Raw genomic sequence first — 20,475 nt, 5'->3', positions numbered from 1 at the left:
CTTCTGCACCACTACCCTCTTCCACTGCACCACAACCCTCCTCCTCTGCACCACTACCCTTCTCCTCGTATGCACCACTACCCTCCTCTTCCTCTGCATCACTACCCTCCTCCTTCTCTGCACCACTACCCTCCTCCTCCTCTGCACCACTACCCTCCTCCTCCGCACCACTATACTCCTCCTCTGCACCACTACCCTCCTCCTCCTTTGCACCACTACCCTCTTCCTCCTCTGCACCACTACCCTCCTCCTCTGCACCACTACCCTCCTCCTCCTCTGCACCACTACCCTCCTCCTCCTCTGCATCACTACCCTCCTCCTCCTCCTCTGCACCGCTTTCCTCTTCATCTTCTGCACCATTACCCTCCTCCTCCTCTGCAGCACTATCCTCTTCCTCCTCCTCCTCTGCACCACAACTCTCCTCCTCCTCCTCAGCACCACTACCCTCCTCCTCCTCTGCACCACTACCCTCCTCCTCCTCTGCGCCACTACCCTCCTCCTCTGCACCACTACCCTCCTCCTCCTCTGCACCACTACCCTCCTCCTCCACGGCACCACTACCCTCCTCCTCTGCACCACTACCCTCCTCCTCCTCTCCACCAAGACCCTCCTCCTTTGCACCACTACCCTCCTCCTCCTCTGCATCACTACCCTCCTCCTCATCAGCACCACTACCCTCCTCCCCCTCTGCACCACTACCCTCCTCCTTCTCCTCCTCCTCTGCACTACTACCCTCATCCTCCATTGCACCACTATCCTCCTCTTCCTCTGCACCACTACCCTCCTTCTTTTCTGCACCACTACCCTTCTCTTCCTCTGCACCACTACCCTCTTCCTCCTCTGCACCACTACCCACCTCCTCCTCTGCACCACTACCCTCCTCCTCTGTACCACTACCCTCATCCTCCCCTGCACCACTACCCTCTTCCTCTTGCCACTACCCTCCTCCTCCTCTGCACCTCTACCCTCCTCTTCCTCTGCACCACTACCCTCCTCCTCTGCATCACTATCCTCCTCTTCCTCTGCACTACGACCCTCCTCCTCTGCACCATTACCCTCCTCCTCCTCTGCACCACTACCCTCCTCCTCTGCACCACTACCCTCATCCTCCTCTGCACCACTACTCTCTTCCTCTGCACCACTACCCTCCTACTCCTCCTTTGCAACACTCCCCTCCTCGTAATCTGCACCACTACCCTCGCCCTCCTCTGAACCACTACCCTCCCCCTCCTCTGCACCACTCCCCTCCTCCTCTGGACCACTACCCTCCTCCTCCTCCTCTGCACCACAACCCTCCTCCTCTGCACCACTACCCTCCTCCTCCTCTGCGCCACTACCCTCCCCCTCCTCCTCTGCACCACTACCCTCCTCCTCTGCACCACTACCCTTCTCCACCTCTAAACCACTACCCTCCTCCTCTGCACCACTACCCTCCTCCTCTGCACCACTACCCTCCTCCTCCTCTGCACCACTACCCTCCTCCTCCTCTGCACCACTACCCTCCTCCTCCTCTGCACCACTACCCTCCTCCTCCTCCTCTGCACCACTACCCTCCAACCCCTCTGCACCACTACCCTCCTCCTCCTCTGCACCACAACCCTCCTCCGCCGCACAACTTCTCTCCTCCTCCTCTGCACCACAACCCTCCTCCTCCTCTGCACCACTACCCTCCTCCTCATATGCACCACTACCCTCCTCCTCCTCCGCACCACTACCCACCTCCTACTCTGCACCACTTCCCTCCCCCTCCTCTGCACCACTACCCTCCTCCTCCTCCTCCTCTGCACCTCTACCCTCAACCTCCTCTACACCACTACCCTCTTCCTCTGCGCCACTACATTGCTCCTCGAACCTCTGCACCACTACCCTCCTCCTCCTCCCCAAAACTTCCCTCCTCCTCCTCTTCACTACTACCCTCCTCCTCTTCACTACTACCCTCCTCCTCCTCCTCCTCTGCACCACTGCCCTCCTCCTCTGCACCACTACTCTCCTCCTCTGCACCACTACCCTCCTCTTCCTCTGCACCACTACCCTCCTCTGCACCACTACCCTCCTCCTCCTCTGCACCACTACCCTCCTCTGCACCACTAGCCTCCTCCTCCTCTGCACCACTGCCCTCATCCTCCTCCGCACCACTACTCTCCTCCTCCTCTGCACCACTACCTTCCTCCTCCTCTGCACCACTACCCTCCTCTTCCTCTGCACCACTACCCTCCTCTGCACCACTACCCTCCTCCTCCTCTGCACCACTACCCTCCTCTGCACCACTAGCCTCCTCCTCCTCTGCACCACTGCCCTCATCCTCCTCCGCACCACTACTCTCCTCCTCCTCTGCACCACTACCCTCCTCCTCCTCTGCACCACTACCCTCCTCCTCCTCTGTACCACTACCCTCCTCCTCCTCCTCCTTAACAGATTGGTGTGAGGAGTAACCAGGTGTGGGCTTCAGTGTTCCCTCTCATCTGCAGGTGTGGGTGTGGAGAGTTGCCAGGTGTGAGCTTCAATGTTCCCTCTCTTCTACAGGTGTGGGTGTGGAGAGTTGCCAGGTGTGAGCTTCAATGTTCCCTCTCATCTACAGGTGTGGGTGGGGAGAGACTCCTGCGAGGACTTCACCGGAGGGGCGTCACTGGCCGTAACCTTGCGATTAGGATCGATGACAGTGAGGAGAACAAGAAGTGCCTCCAAGAGCTCGGTGCGTCGCTTAACAATTTTAATAATGTTCATATATGGCAGATTGATGAGACCAGCTTCTAGAGACCAATAATGTACAAGGACACATCTACGAGGAGCTTGTTGTTGAGACCAGCCTCACGAGACCAATAATGTACAAGGACACATCTACGAGGAGCTGGTTGTTGAGACCAGCCTCACGAGACCAACAATGTACAAGGACACATCTACGAGGAGCTGGTTGTTGAGACCAGCCTCACGAGACCAATAATGTACAAGGACACATCTACGAGGAGCTGGTTGTTGAGACCAGCCTCACGAGACCAATAATGTACAAGGACACATCTACGAGGAGCTGGTTGTTGAGACCAGCCTCACGAGACCAATAATGTACAAGGTCACATCTACGAGGAGCTGGTTGTTGAGACCAGCCTCACGAGACCAATAATGTACAAGGACACATCTACGAGGAGCTGGTTGTTGAGACCAGCCTCACGAGACCAATAATGTACAAGGACACATCTACGAGGAGCTGGTTGTTGAGACCAGCCTCACGAGACCAATAATGTACAGGGACACATCTACGAGGAGCTGGTTGTTGAGACCTGCCTCACGAGACCAATAATGTACAAGGACACATCTACGAGGAGCTGGTTGTTGAGACCAGCCTCACGAGACCAATAATGTACAAGGACACATCTACGAGGAGCTGGTTGTTGAGACCTGCCTCACGAGACCAATAATGTACAAGGACACATCTACGAGGAGCTGGTTGTTGAGACCTGCCTCACGAGACCAATAATGTACAAGGACACATCTACGAGGAGCTGGTTGTTGAGACCAGCCTCACGAGACCAATAATGTACAAGGACACATCTACGAGGAGCTGGTTGTTGAGACCAGCCTCACGAGACCAATAATGTACAAGGACACATCTACGAGGAGCTGGTTGTTGCTGAGAGTTTTGGTATGCTGGTGGTATGAATGAGTTTTGGTATGCTGGTGGTATGAATGGGTTTTGGTATGCTGGTGGTATGAATGAGTTTTGGTATGCTGGAGGTATGAATGAGTTTTGGTATGCTGGAGGTATGAATGAGTTTTGGTATGCTGATGGTATGAATGTGGAAAAATCTGGCTCCAGAATACTAATAATAATGATAATTAAATTTCGAAGGACCACTCCCTTAATGGGAGAAATAAATTAAATATTTAAATTGAATAAATTAGAGAAGCAGTGCCTATGGATCTCCAATAATGAATAATATAGGATGCTCTGAGATGCTGGATAATATAATGTGATTGATCATAAGAATATTAGGGCAATGGACTGTAGAATGATAATTAAAATTATAGAGCCAAATCCCTCTACACACTTTGGGGGCTATTCTCTAATGCTAGTAGGTAATTCACTACAAATTACTACAATATGAATATAAGTTATTAATTATAGTATATATGTGAAATATGTGTTAGTTAATGAAAAGTTGAAATATTAATGCATATCAATAATTAAATCAAGTATATAATTAATATGCAAATAAATAGAAATTCACTGACACTCAATAATGAAAAGACACTATCTATATATTAAGACTGGTAAATTCTGAGCTGTATCAGAGGAACGTAGACTGCGTCCAGCCTCTACAACACGTTGGGACCAGCAATGAGATAGTAATCCTTGGGACACGTGATCATGGAGACAGTCATACGCCTCCTCAGTTGAATTACACAACGCTGAAATAAGTAACTTCTATAATTTCCACTTCACTAGTATTCACTCATTTAAACGCAAGATATGAAATAATTGGAGGGGTATACACATCACTTACATGGGTGTTTTATATCGCCTACAGCATCACGACATGGCACCTGCTTTAGTGAATATACCTGAGCTCAACAATAAAACGATGAGGTAAAATGCCCGCCGAAATTGGTGCCCGTGAATTGGGTAAGCTGCGCCCTTATTCTGAAGCCCCGAGATGCTTGCAGAATTGGAAGATTTGGTCGGGCTGCTTCGGAACACTTTGCTGCCAGTTGATCGAAAATGGCGAGAGTCCCTTTCCTCCATCTCGGGTTGACGCATGCGCAAAAGCTCCCAGTTGGGGCCCTGAGCATAAATAATATTATTTATTTAATTCTTAATGTGGAAGGAAGTGAGTATGACGAATATTTACATCATAAATAAATGTGTTATGCATAATATATTTTCTCGTAATGCAAGTAAGGTAATATGAACCGCGCAAAATAAACGAGAAATATTTAAATGGTAAGTAATTTGTATTATAATATTATTCACTGAAACACCTATCTAGCTGAATAAATGAATTGCAGTACACTTTAGTATACTAATTAATGTAAACTTATTAATAAACGATCATCGTTAATAAAGGAAAGTAAATAACTGGACTCTATTGAGTCTACAGATATGTAGAAAATTATTCCCTATGGCGGTCTTTGGAGCACGACGCCATAAATACTAGGAAAGATATGACAGAATTGGGTCGCAATAGGATATGAAATGATATTAGTACACTACTGGTTAGTATAGTGTTAGTAAATTGTAATTGTTAGTACAAAGATGATTTATCGAAGTACTAAAATGAAATAAAAGTGTTGGATATTTCCAACAATGAATGAGTTTTAGTATGCTGGTGGTATGAATGAGTTTTAGTATGCTGGTGGTATGAATGAGTTTTAGTATGCTTGTGGTATGAGTGAGTTTTAGTATACTGGTGGTATGAATTAGTATTAGAATGTTAGTAGGATGAATGAGTTTTGGTATGCTGATGGTATGATTGAGTTTTTGTATGCATTGTATGAATGTATTTTAGTATGCTGGAGGTATAAATAAGCATTTGTATGCAGATTTTATTAATACGTTTAGAAATGCATATTGTATGAATAACTGATTTTGATATACTGATTTTATGAATAAGTTTTGGCATGTAATTTATATATTAGCATTTTCTACACTTTATATCGATATGATTTTCTTTACTATTGTTTATTGGATCAATATTAATAGTTTCAGCTGTTTATTTTTTAAGAGATCTTAGTTATTTTGACATTTTAGGAATTTTAGGCATTGAGACTTTCTGTCTCACTTTTATTCTGTCTTAACGTTATTATCCTCAAGATCAAGCAGGAGCATATATACACCTGTGTTATTGTAGGTTGCTTAATGTACAACTTAATACAGTAAGTTACCTACTGTATCTTACTATAATGCATTAAGCAGTTTATTGTATATGTACTTTAATATTATCAGTATCCGATTGTAAACTTGTTCTACTACAGTAGCTAGCCTTTTTAGGAACTTTCTTTATTACAGTAAGTAGCGTACTGTACAAGTACTTTAATATAGTATGCAGTATACTGTTCAAGTAGTTTAATACAGTAAGTGTCCTTCTGCTCACTTAAATGTACAATTTCTTTAGAAAAGAAACTACCAAGAATCTGCCTTTAAAGGAGAAATTGAGTATAACCTTGGATTGTCAATGAGAAGTCTGAGAGCAATAGTACACCAAGAACTTCAACAACATCTTGTAGATCTGAAGCAAAGTGAAATCGACACCAGTAATTCCATCTATCATCATACTATCATGCAAGAGGAGCCACACATCTATGGATCATCCAATAAAATCAGCATACTTCTAGATGTTATTACTGCTCGGTTTAGACTCGATTATAAGTATCTCTAGGAATTCTCATTATCTGCTGATGTAGACAAAATTATTCGCACACCCTCCGTCACTATGTGATGGAGTGCGAAAAGATACGTGAATTCAGAGACAATTCTATAAAAATGTTCAAAGATGAGTAAATGTTTCATTCAAAATGATCTGCTGCCAGAGATTTTTGCCAAATATCCCCAGTTTGCAAACTGTAGGTAGTAACTAAGAGTTATTGTAACCTATCCACCGCTGCCCACTGAATGGGGGGGGGGCGGTGTGCAGGACAAACATATCAATTGTGACACTAGCTCTCCACATATGTCAGTTCTTTAATTTAGAAACTGTACTTGTGGTCGATCTCGAACCCATTGTTGATGTGACGACTTATACTGAATTTTGTAACTAGCTCATCAAGATTGTAACTTGCTTAGCTAAATGAATTGTGGGGTTCAGTCCCTGAGCCCATTATGTGCCTCTGTAACCCATTCCACTGCCACCCACAAGATGGGTATGGGGTGCATAATAATTGAACTAAACTGTACACCTCCTTTGATACTGTAAGTAGTACTGTACTACGCTTTTTATAGTTCAGTACTGCAAGTATTAAAGTAAATACATGCATTATCTGAAATAAAGTAACATATAAGTTTAAACAATATAAACACTTTTATTTTCACTCATTCTCTGAGGCCTATTGTTTGGAGGTATTAACTTGCTAGTGGTATATGATATGACTTTTTCAACAGAAACAGAGTAAGACAAATCCGAGTGGTAAACGTTGCCAATGGTCCTCAGGACTCTGGCCTGAGACCTGTCTTGTTTACCGTATATATAAACCATGTAGATACAACACTCAAGTGCAACATTACCATAGTTGTCAATGGTCCTCAGGACTCTGGCCTGAGACCTGTCTTGTTTACCGTATATATAAACCACGTAGATAAAAAATAATTTAATTTTTCCTATTAATTAAGAAAACTTAAAATCGTTATAAGAAGACTTAGGATTTTATAATTTAACAAAACATTTGCATATGCTGGTCAATACTGTCTATGCTAAGTTTAATATTATTTTGACTTTCCTTTAAGTGACAGGAGACCAAAGTCTCATTTTGATAATTTTCTCATTGATGATGACTTAACTGCTTACATCTTAGGGTATAAGACTCAGTGATTGTGACAACCTATCCTGACATTTTCCTATCATAGTCACTTTCACTATACCTCACTGTACTGTGAGGTATAGTGTTGTTGTTGACAGTGTTGGCAACTGTTGCTGCTGACAGTGAGAACAGTAACCAACCTTAAAACATTTAAACTGGGAGAAAGTCACTATTGCTGACCTGGAGAAACTTTGAGTGTCTGTTTAACAGAAAACTTTATAATATTCATATATCAATTATTGCAACTGTCAACACAAATCTTCAGTGTAATATCTATCAAAACAGTTTCAATTACTCTTTTTTTCATCTGTTATGTCAGTGCTGGTTAAGGAAGGGGAGAGAGAATCCTTCTAAAAAACTAATAGAAGTTATGCCTGGTTGGAATTGTCACGTTAAAGGATTCCAAATTACATCTATTATTGGGATACTCTGTGGCAAGATGCTGGGTGCCCCAGAGATGGTTGGGATACTCTGTGGCAAGTTGCTGGGTGTCCCTGAGATGGCTGGGATACTCTGTGGCAAGATGCTGGGTGTCCCAGAGATGGCTGGGATACTCTGTGGCAAGATGCTGGGTGCCCCAGAGATGGCTGGGATACTCTGTGGCAAGTTGCTGGGTACCCCAGAGATGGCTGGGATACCCTGTGGCAAGATGCTGGGTGTCCCAGAGATGGCTGGGATACCCTGTGGCAAGATGCTGGGTGTCCCAGAGATGGCTGGGATACCCTGTGGCAAGATACTGGGTGTCCCAGAGATGGCTGGGATACCCTGTGGCAAGATGCTGGGTGTCCCAGAGATGGCTGCCTGTCCCAGACCAGACCAAGAACTAATGCTCTAACCATCATATTATCAACAGGATTTAAGACAAAACAAATGTTTTACAATCAAAGGATTTCTGATTGCCTTAAAAGACAAAACGGTTTATGAATTTCGTGATGAAATCATAAAATTATGAGAGAGAAAGGAACGTCGTTGAAGATTCATCTGGGCCTGTATTACATGTAATACTTTCAGAGATAAGTATTCTACACTATACAGCAGCGCTGTATACAGGACACTAGACTGAACCTGACCTTACAGCAAAATGATGTCCAAATAAACCCATCCTCATCCTTCCCCCCTCCACCTCTTCCTCATTCTCTCCCTGCCTGTACCACAACACTCCACACACACACACTCACACAATGTACAATGCTCAATCTACTAATCATAGAATTAAGATGTGAATAAGGCTGTCTTTCTAAACTGTTTCTACCTCTTGTTTTTCGCCATTCCAAACGATATTTCCCGAGCGGTAGCCAAAACTGGGTTCTTGAAATTCTTGCGAAGGTTTGATCGGGCAACTAACAGCCTTGTAGCAGGCTTAGGCTATTGATAGGTTCAATTACCAACTGTTCAAGTATCTCTAGTTGCCTAACAACCAGAAGTTAGCGGCCTCGGCCGTACTAACACCCACCAGCCACTTAGTCTACCAAGACACAACACAAACATCCACCTTAGTATAGATTAGACTAGGCTTCCTGGCTCCACAAGGTCATGGCGGCCAAAGTCAGCTTCACTGACGAATCTGGTCAGATTCGTTCTCCAGCCCAACTACTTGAAGTAATTCATGAGATCACCCAGATTACCTACAAAAAATGTGTTCAAAATAACAACTGGAGCCATCTTGTTGGTACACAATGCAGACCTTCCAGAACTCCTTTCGACCGACAGTCTGAACAAACTATTGGAGAAGGGGATCACAGTCTACCCCCCTACCCGGCCGAATTCCAAGCCAAACGCACTATCTTTGTACATAGGATCCATGACATCATCATGGATCACTCAGTTGACGAGATATCTGCAGAAATCTGGAGAAAAAACAGGGATATTAAATTAATTCAGGCCCACTGGTTTACAACTCAGTCCCACAACAACCAAGTACTGAAGCTAACTTTGGCTTCACCGGAGCAAGCAGCACAAGTTTGCTACCTTGGCTTTTCTGCATTTGGAATCAAGTCTGGCCCTGACCAAATCACACTACAGAGGTTTCACAAGCTCAAAGAATGCTTCCAGTATGACCACTATTCTAGTGCATACAACATTGAAATCCCCAAGTGCAGCATGTGGGCAGGGGTACACAACTACAGGGAATGCACAAGCCCAACACCCAAGTGTGCACAATGCAATGGTGCACACATTGCTATCTCTTATTTGTGTCCTCATAGACAGGATGCAATCAAGCAAGCAAGGGAAACGGTAACAACAACCCGTCAACAAGCAGCAATCACCATTCCTGCCCCTCCACCACCAGTAAACGCCTGGGGTAACCCCAACCAACAACAGGCCCAATTCCCAGGGTTGCAGGCCCAGTCGATCGCCCAAGGGAAACACCAAAGCAACCAACACCTCAATAACTCCACAGTTATACCAGGGCAAACCCAGAACCATCCACAACAGGCCTCAACATCTAACCTTCTCGCAACAAACCCCGATCCTAATCCCAGCTTAGGAGCTAAACTCCTAAAATTTGCCCAAATCACATTCCCAAACAACCCAGTGAAGCTCCTGGATTTCTGGAACTCACTCAGGATGGACAATGGCCTGTCCCCTGTCCACATGCCCGAGGACTCGCTGGCCTACCTTTCTCCTAACAACACAACAGCCGCCGGCCAGGCCTAAGCACAACCCAACAACTCCAACCCAAATACTCTCCACCCACAGGCCTCATCCAACGCTCAAGAGACACCAAACTCCCAGAATCACCCCGGCCCATCCACCCCGACAAACTAGCAAACACCCAGGTCCACCATTCCTACAGTTGTCCCAGACAGGATTATACTCAAAGCCCTCACAAGCACCCTTGCCATAAGAAACCCTAGACGCAATCAGCGCCTCACACACCGCAGTTCCACTCACCATTGTTCTAAGAGGCTCAGGGCCAACTCTAGCAGCCGAAGCTCATCCCCTGAGGACAGGATAAGGGCAAGCAACCCCCCTAATACTCCATCTGTGACTGACTCTAGCAATACAGACGTGGACATCGAGAACAGTAGCGTCAACAAAGACCCCTCAATTGCACAGCAACGTGAGGAAAATCTCATCCAACCCCCTGCCGGAACCAGGAACAAGATCCCTGGTCCAAAAGACCTATCCTCCACCTACACACACATTAGAAGCCAAACCGAAGTTAACAACACTGGCACTCGAGCCAAACAAGCACATACGACTCACAACCAATAATGAGGATCACCATTCTTCAAGTGAATATCAGACACTACTTCAACAACAGATACCTCCTCACCCTGGAGGTAGCCAGACTTAACCCAGATATTATCTTACTTAATGAAACAGCGGGTAGACAGGACCAGCACATCTCTCTCTGGGGATATTCTACTATGGAGGTTAACAGGGGAAAGCACAGCTGGGTGGCAATCCTAATAAAGAGAAGGCTTTCCTACCGCCCAATCCTCATAGAAGATGACCACTTCCTTGCAATAGAATTCACCACCTCACACGGCCCCCCCTAATCGTCTGCATCGCATACCTACCCCCCAGGACTCGCTTACCTCCCCTCTATCCCACTCAACAGGCTGCTCGACAGGACACTCCCAACTAAAATTGCCGGAGACCTGAATGCCCACCACCACCAGGCCCTATTTAACGCTCCTACCAGAGCAGACCTAAAGGGCAGACAGCTCTTCAGTTTAATGCAAAACAGAGACCTCTCCTTCGAAGGCCCCCACTTCAAGACATTCTTTACTGGCACCGTGAGGGGGCTCCCCTGACATAGTACTGACCAACAGAGACTGTGACCTGTTCCACAGCAGAGTGACCCCCAGGCAAGAACGTGGGGTCGGATCACATACATGTGGTCACCACCCTCTAAGCTACCCCCCTTCCAGTTTGTGACACCTCCCAGGTGACTATGACACCTTCCTCACTGACGACCCCATCATCGAGTTTGACAACCTACCCACCCAAACAATAGACCAAGCAGTAAATACCATCCACAACCACATCCAGCTTGCAACTGAGGCCATCTGTGAAAGATCCACCACCAATATAAACCGACCCAAGAAATCAGAGGTAAAATGAAGGAGTACCAACGAGCCTGTCAAAGCCACTACCAAACTGGCCAGCCACCAGTGTTGTCCCTACAAACACTCAGAAGGGAAACCATAGACCTAATGCTAACCCATAAGAGCCACATATGGGGAACCCTTGTGAGATAGGCCAACCAGTACAAAAAGGAGCCAGGAGCCTTCTGGCATAAGATCAGACAGCTCGGCTAACCCCAGCCTCACCTGCCTCATACACACATTCCTGGATGAAGATGTCGAGGAACAACAGGGAAAAATAGAAGACCCACAAGAACAGGCTGACCTCATCGGTGCAGTATGGAAAAGACACTCACGGCTTCAAACAGCAGAGCTTTCAACAACATTCACTTCATCCGTGTCAACCAATGGACAACAGAAAATGCCGCCTCCCTTCTCAGCACCCTCTTGATAGTCCTGACAACCCTCTTTTATTTTTTTATTTTTGCCACATATTTCTTATTTGATAGTTGTGATGTGCAATGTTATGCCGCATATGCATGGTATTTACATTTTTCGAAATTAAAGAGCATTTGTCAATCGTCCGATACTTGTGGAGTTCATGTAGATCGCTGTGTAAGGCCTCAATATTATGTTCACTCCATACTTTACCATAAATCTTAGCGTCATCTTCAATTTTGATGATATGGTTTGTGATATTCTATTCTATGTCATTGATGTATATGACAAAAAGGGTTAGCCCCAAAATGGAACCTTGCGGTACTCCACTCACCACATTTCTCCACTCAGAGATATTTCCATTTAGGACGACACTTTGCTTTCTTCGTTTTAATCATTGTTTGATCCATTCTAGTATTCTACAATATATTCCATGTGCTTGTACTTTTCATGTCAGTCTTTCATGTGGTACATTATCAAAAGCTTTAGCAAAGTTTATGTATACTACATGTACTGGAAGTCCTTGTCTGAATTGCTGGTTACCATTTCCAAAACCTAGAGCAGTTTGTTAGGCATGATTTATTTTTAAGAAGGCTATTGTTGTTACCCAAAGTGAAGGAGTGAATAAATTCGAAAATCTCTCTCAGAGTATGGGGCAAGGGAAGTGTGTACTCACCTAGTTGTGTTTGTGGGGGTTGAGCTCTGGCTCTTTGGTCCCGCCTCTCAACCGTCAATCAACAGGTGTACAGATTCCTGAGCCTATTGGGCTCTATCATATCTACACTTGAAACTGTGTATGGAGTCAGCCTCCACCACATCACTTCCTAATGCATTCCATTTGTCAACCACTCTGACACTAAAAAGTTCTTTCTAATATCTCTGCGGCTCATTTGGGCACTCAGTTTCCACCTGTGTCCCCTTGTGCGTGTGCCCCTTGTGTTAAATAGCCTGTCTTTATCTACTGTTGTAGCGTGGGTTGGTGGTGTTGTCGTCGTTGATCCTTCTTTCTGGACAACCCAACCCACAACTCGGTAGAGTGCTTATACTTTACCAGGAGATCACCCTGGGCGCTTTTGGCTCTTGGAGAGGGGCTCAACGTCACACGTTTAGGGGATGCGGCTCCAATACTTAGCCTCACTGTCACGTGCACACACCCACTCGAGCCGCTGTGCCTCCCCACTCTCTCCTTATGCGATATAATATCCTCAATCCCCTTTGACTTATTAGTTTTCCGTCCTACCCTGTCCACAGCAGTGGTTCTTGGTTCTTTCTCTCTCTCTCTCTCTCTCCTTCTTTACTACTTCCTGGGAAGCCTCACTAGGACAAGGGCAAACACCAGCAAATTTGAATACATTTACTGGACAAAGCACATACACAATACCTACACACATATAATAATAATGAATCATAAACTCCATACTATTTCAGTCAGGTTGCACTCCAACACTATCAGAACTTTATCATCTGCTTATCAAGTGGTATCCTATCTCCGGATTCACCACCTAATACTACCAACCTCCTCAAGTAGATCAAGTCTTATAATACAATGTTGCACTGTCAGCAAGAGAATATATATTTATAAACATGTGCAAGGAAAATTGGTGTATGAATGCAATAACACATATATATCAGTATAAATGTTCCTTGATATATAACAATGATCAATCGATCACCCTATCAGTCCTAGAACACTTACATCTGTAGGTAATCCAGCCTACGACTGTAACTCTAAACTTCAGTATAAACATTCCTCTGTACAAGAATGGCAAACAATCACTCACCTTTCACTGCATCTTGCACGCTAATGACAACCAAACACTCTATCACCTCCCTACACGTAATCATTTAGAACTTCCCTTCCACATCTGGAAGTTCACTACCCTGATCTCTTCAGGTTCTTCCAGGTTTAACCACCAGGATCCTCTGCAGCTCCTCCATGCTGCTACACCATGAAGTTTCCCTTGGGCAACTATGGTGCTTCGCCACTTCTACTAGGGTCCTCCACAGCTCTCCTGGCTGCTACACCATTAAGTTTCCTCGAGCAACTATGGTGTTTCACCACCTCTACAGAAGCACGTGACACTCCTCTTCACTGCTTCTCCTCACAGCTCGAGGTCCTTTCCTCCACTACCTTGGAGTCTCATCAACTACTCCCTCTGTGCTGGCTTCGAAGTTCTCAGCAACTTCTTCCCCAAAGACAAACCATCAACCCATCGACACTCCAATAAAAATGTTTCCCCTTAAACACATAAACAAAAATAACCACACAATATGTTTGCCTCCAACATCTATCTGCTCTCTACATACTGTGAGAGTGGACTTCCCCGTTTTGAGCTGGTCCATGCTCCGCCTCGCCCGGCGGTCCTCACTCTGGGAGGAATCCTCCGCTGTCAGGAGCTGGGCTCCCTCAGTCACCTGCCAGTGCTCAGAGGAGACGGACGTCGCTCCGTCCTCCAGGATGTTCCTCCCTCTCCACTCTCTTATTTTAGGCCTTCTGCCTTATCAAAACATGTCTAACTTATCAATAAACATTGCTACTGTCGCTGGGCACACGACCAACTACAAGTAATCACTATGAACTGGCTTAAATCGTGCTTACCACAGATTGTCTGGTCGAAGGCGCTCCTCCCTCTGACGGAGTCTGGTCAGGGCACTCCCACGGCCCACGATAACGTCTCTGGGCGGCTTAAATTAATAAACACTCTTCGTCGTCCAGGACTTGAGATCACAACGCTCCCAGCTCGATTCCACAGCTGGAACGTCTGCACACTTCTCCTCTCTTGGAGATATATCGCTAGGGGATCCTTTCTGACGGGAGCTCAAACGGAGCACGGCTTTCCCCTGCGATGTCTGGCACTCAAGTGAGCTCAAAGCCCTCCAGAAGCGAGCATCACGCCTCCAGCAAATTATCAACATCTCCTAACCAGTCATTTATCTATTTTCTTATTCACTGCCCATAATCTCAAATTGTTCATCATATCCAACCAACTATTTTACATCTGTATCTTCACCTCTATATTTCCTGGACCTTCTAGTCAGGTCAGGCTTGATAGAATAATTCTCAAAGGGGAGACTCGTTTTTCGGCTACCTGGGATCATAACACTACCACATATCTACCCTATCACATATCTACCTTATGTGTATGAATGGGTGTGTGTGTGTGGAAGCAAGCTAGTGGAGACATCTGGGACGCCAGAATGTCGGTACCGTCTAAGAATCATCCGCCAGTTATGGCTGCCATAAGGAAGGCGGTACTTCAAGGACACAAGGTGGCCGGAAGCGCACAAGGGCTGGTTGTGTGAAGGGCCAGAGGACATATGTGACAGATGTGGATTTGGGAGTTGACATTTGGCTGGAGCAATTGACGGAAGGTAGTTCTGTCCTGCACGTCAGACTGGGCGGTGATCCAATGGAAGCCGAGGGTACATCAACAGAGTATGTGAGGACATCAGTTTGTGGACATGTCTCAGTCTGGTTGCCTCCGCACCTCAGTGTAGCAGTGTAGACCTCTTTGTGGTTTACGTGAGAATGCATCTTAAGTAGCATATTATGATACTACTGATGTAAGCATCATACTGATGAGATGTTAGGGGGGTGGGTGCTAGAACATAAGCGTGACCTCCTTCCTGTGACACTATCAATGACAGCTAGACACCAGCCCCTCGGACTGCATAATGAACTAACTCGAACATAAGCGTGACCACAGAGGAATCAACAAGAAACAAGAACTAACAGATCTATAATCACAATTTCAACAAATGACACAGTAGGTTCTGAAATACGTCTCCAGTAACCTCCTAACTGTTCTACGCCTCAGTGCAGTCTACTTCTGCAACAGCGGTTGCAATGCAATCAAATCAGTAGTCTTTCAATGACAACAATAACTAATGGGTTCACTGGCAACTCCAGCACCCTTCCTCAAATTAATCCTTACGTTAACACTCCGTCCCACGGACGATCAACAATCAATAACAATTGAATTACGTTAATAACACAATAACATTTACGTTAATAACAAGGTAACATTTACGTTAAATTAACAACTCTTACAATTGTCACTAGTAACGCGGAAATTACACAACACTCTACCCGTCGAGCATTCAGTGAGAAAATCCCATTAATCCCTGTACTACCAGACAGCTGATTAATCTCTTTACTAGTTACATTAATTTACGTCAATCGGTTACTAATCACTCAGCGATGGTAAACTCTGATTTACAATGTCCAAAGTGCTAAGAGAACGGTAATCACTCGTGATTACCTTTAGAGTAATTAATTACTATCCTCAAGATCAATAATTAAACAATTAAAATACGCAACCTTTCACACTGGCTCAGCAATTTACATTAAGGTATGAATTCCGTCTGAGCCTTCCATACTCAGACCAATTCAGGCGACTAATAACAGTAATTAGCCCCACGTTTACGTTATTCTAAAATGACGCTACTCCTCCCACGAGTCAATCAAGTGCCGGTACTTCCGGGCAGATAACGACGTTACGTTAATGGAACAATGTACCCTTCGTGTGAGTCGATCAAACAAGGATCGAGGTTAATTACTTTGACTTCCTGAAACACGTCAATTACCCGGCCCACTGACCGTTAATTACGACAGACAATACTCTAATTCTTATCTGGCTGATGGCTAGGCTCCTCGAGACTACCGTAGCTGCTTGCAGGAAAGTAAATTAACCCAAACGCATTCTACGTTACTCAAATTGTCAAAGAACAAATTCTCTTAAAGCAATGGGCGTTCCCTTGGTTACGTTATATTAATTGCCTCGCAATCACCTCACTGAATACTGGACTTCGATGTCCTACCAGATAACCAGGAGAATATATTTGTACCCAAGTACTCGTCTACAGCCGAGTTCCCCCACGACAATGACAAATCACACTAACAAATCACAGTGATTTACGTTACAATCCGGTTGCAATGACAATACTGCAGAACCTAGCAAAATAACCTACAGGACATAAACCCTCTAGAACACTGCCCCACAATGGCTTTACTGGACTGCAATCACATACGGTGATTGCTCAACACTAGCAACAATCACCATCAAATAACAACCCCCTTTGCAATAACACACACGGCAAGTACTCTAATTTCCAAATATTAGGATACTGCACACACTTACTTACTTACTGCTGCAAATGACCCCTAGAACATAGGTCAATATATATCAATCACCTCACAGTAAATAACACAATAACACTGGGCACCGTGACACTACGATTATATATATATATATAATTACCGCTGACACATGTAGCCTACAACTATCAAACGTTATTGGGAACACTAAGGAGAATCTCACACTCCTTAAATCACATGGTTGAGTGATTTATCGATCATGTATGTCGATAAACACTCGAGAGTTACGTTACTCAACAAAGCGAGGGCGGTCTCTCTAGACGGCCTCGTCACTCACCAAAACTCACCAAAATTACGTTAATTAATACTGCAACCACAATATATATTTATATAAATTACACTTGTCACGGCCCTGGGAACAATACAAGAAATTAAAGCCACACTGTGCTACACTCCACAATAATCATTGCCAGGAATCACTGGCGTTACACATACCTGAGCGCTCAGTGTTGGAATTCCACACCTGCAAGACCACACATGGAAATGATATCACTCCATCCCACGGACGATCAAAAATGATTACCACAATGAAATAAAAGAATTATTACATGGACATCCTCTCAGTCCTTGGCTAATCTATGTATCCTGTATTCCCGTGTGTACCCACACACACACACACACTGTACGTCTGTGTACACCAGACTTAAGTCCCTCTGGACTGACAAGATGACAACACAGGTGATTAATCTCCTCGCCCACAATTCACTCCACCTGAACAGGTGCTGCGTGACAATGTGACGGAACACTTGACCTCGAATTCAAGCTTTAGAGACTACTAATCACCAGAAATACACACATAGGTACTTACTAATTCACACTGCCGGCTTTACACCTTCCCATACATCAGGCACCCCGCTATAGGTGGCTGGCTCGTCCCAAGTGGCGTAAGCGGCAGTAGTATTTATTCGAAAAAATTGGCGCACACTCGAACCCCTCCCACTCACCACTGCTGAGTTCGCACCCTCGACTCCCCGGTGAAGTGAAGCGTTCATACCCAGGTGACGCGCACAACGATAGCGTCTCACAAAAAACATGGGAAATTTGCCTTAACACTGACACGAATTTCCCCGTTCCCATCGACTGCTACAGAGCACTAGCAAGTCTAATCAACACTGGTATGGGATGTACGAGTCTGTTGCTGCTCGTATGCACATTCCCCACAATCCCAGATCACTGTACCTCTACCCCCTGCATACAATAATGTCTTAAACCCCTACAAGCGACGACTTCGGCCGGATTCTGTGACGACCATTGTCGTAGGTGAAGCAGGAAGCATCAGCAGTTGAGTAGTCCAGCCACCACGACGCCCTATACTTCAATTTGGCCGAATTGAGTACAGAGAGCGTCTTGACAAGGTGGCGGCTGAGTTCAGAATGATGCTACACAACGGCTATCCCCGCGTCCTTCTCGAAGTAACCAATGAGAGGAAGGCATACAGCGGCCTACCCCTCTCATCCAATCAGCGACGGTGTAGCATAGCCCCTAGGGCAACTCCAAGATGGCCAACCAACATGGCGGCTCAAGATGTTTAACAAGATGGCGGCTGGTCTCCATGACAACCACTCAAGTGGCCAGCCAGCGCGAGAGCCCACATGTCACCCACGCCGGCGGCCTAGCCGTTCGCGCGCAAAGTTGTCTGGCTCCATGCCATACAATGAGATGATGCTATCAGCTCTAGCACTGTCCACAGACATGCCACCCCGGCCACGGTAACATTTATGGACTGCTGATGACTGGGGCTCTCACATGAGCCCAAACACTAGATGTTTCGATTGCTGGTTACCAAAGTTAAGTACGCCCACTTAACAAGTGCACTTAACAAGTGTACTGGCTCCCACAGGCATTCTTAAGAGCACTATTGTAAGTGAGCTGGTGAACCATCTCCTCACATAACCCCCCACCAAAAGATAAAATTTCCCGGAGAAAAAATTCATCTAAAAATCACCAGCCACTTACACTTGGCTCTTAATTAAGTGCACGGCGGCTGGGTGGTGGTGATTCATCCGTTTTCTGTTGACGTCGGTGGCTGGCGGGACAAGATGTGACGTCACTGGCTCGTCCAGGGTGGTACTTCCTGACCGTAGTGCGGTCGTGCTCAGGTTCTGGGTCCAGGTTTAGCCGGCTCAACGCCTCGCAGCTTCCCTTCCTCAGTCCCTTCACACTCTCGCCCCACAGGTCTGTGTCATACTGGACACAATAGGTAGCACACTGGGATGGACTTACCAATGAAGTACAGACTCAACACCTTCCCTACTCTACCGACACAATCCCGACAGTTAGCAGACTGTCTTGACTTCCCAGTGACAGGGTCTTTCTTCCTGTCCGTCTGTCAGTCTCAGACCGGGTTGCTCTGCCGACTGAGTTGACTGGGCTGAGGCCTCTTCAGCAGCTGTCAAACCTCGCCCCTCACTGAGTACTTGGTCACTGACCTGCTCGTTCTTCAATCTCTCAGCGACCGTTCGTTTGTCTGAACGATCTTCCAACAGCCTGAAAGATTGGTCCAGAATATCCACTTCACTTGTGGGAACCACAGCTACCTTAGCCTCACCACTGGTAACATCAAGCCGAAGTTTACTCTCCTGAGTGGTGTTAACCCTCGCGGGCCTGGCTGGTCGACAGGTTGTGGCGGGATCACCTGATCCGGGCCACACCCGTCTCACTGGGCTCACCTCCGTTTTCTGTGAAATGAAAGAAGGAAAATTGCTCTTTTTTTCCTTTTACCTCATGCACCTGATCTTTCGCCTGATAAGAGGCGACCATGACTTCCTCAGCTGGCGGCCGTGTGACATCGCCATCAGCTGGTGAGACCCATCTGAGTCCCTCTGAATCAGTTCTCGTTTTCTGTGCAATAGGAAGAGAAGGATGGCTCCGGTTTCCTTTCACCTGCTGCCTCTCTTCTTCTGTCTGGGCGGCGGTGATCTCTGCTCGACCGGCCGGCTGACGCTTGGTGTCAACGCCAGCGGGTTTAATCTTCCTCTCACCTGTTCCTGTTTCCTCTGGGTCATTTCCACAGGGCAGACCCACCTGGTTCTCTATACCAGGAGTATTACCTATCAAAAGTCCATACACTGCCTTTCTACTTAGTGCAGCTTTGATCTTACCTTTGATATATGGGGTGTCTACCAACACGGACACTTCTTCCATGTCCTTACCAGTGCCATCTGGGTACTGGACACGGAGGGTTCGACCTGTTCTACTCTCAGGCTCAACCAAACTGTTCCTGACCATGTTAACTGTAGCACCCCGGTCTCGAAAGACACTCGTCCATTGCCCATTGTGAGATTTTTCTCTACGCCTACCTCCCTTAAGAGGTGGACTACAAGTTTAAAGTCTGCT

General features: G+C 46.0%; 1 protein-coding gene across 1 annotated transcript in view; it reads left to right on the top strand.

Annotated features, from left to right (window-relative positions):
* The window catches only part of LOC123770537 (uncharacterized), a 34,597-nt gene extending 27,591 nt beyond the window's left edge, over positions 1 to 7,006 (top strand). The window contains exon 3 of the mRNA XM_069336593.1: positions 2,579 to 7,006. Within this exon, the coding sequence (XP_069192694.1) occupies positions 2,579 to 2,754 (176 nt within the window). The 3' untranslated portion in view covers positions 2,755 to 7,006. The remainder of the gene's footprint in view (positions 1 to 2,578) is intronic.
* Positions 7,007 to 20,475: the final 13,469 nt, after the last annotated feature.

This window comes from Procambarus clarkii, chromosome 36 (genome assembly GCF_040958095.1).
Source record: "Procambarus clarkii isolate CNS0578487 chromosome 36, FALCON_Pclarkii_2.0, whole genome shotgun sequence".
Classification (NCBI taxonomy): domain Eukaryota; kingdom Metazoa; phylum Arthropoda; class Malacostraca; order Decapoda; family Cambaridae; genus Procambarus; species Procambarus clarkii.
The sequence above is the reverse complement of the archived record's forward strand: the minus strand, read 5'-3'. Positions and strand labels throughout refer to the sequence as shown.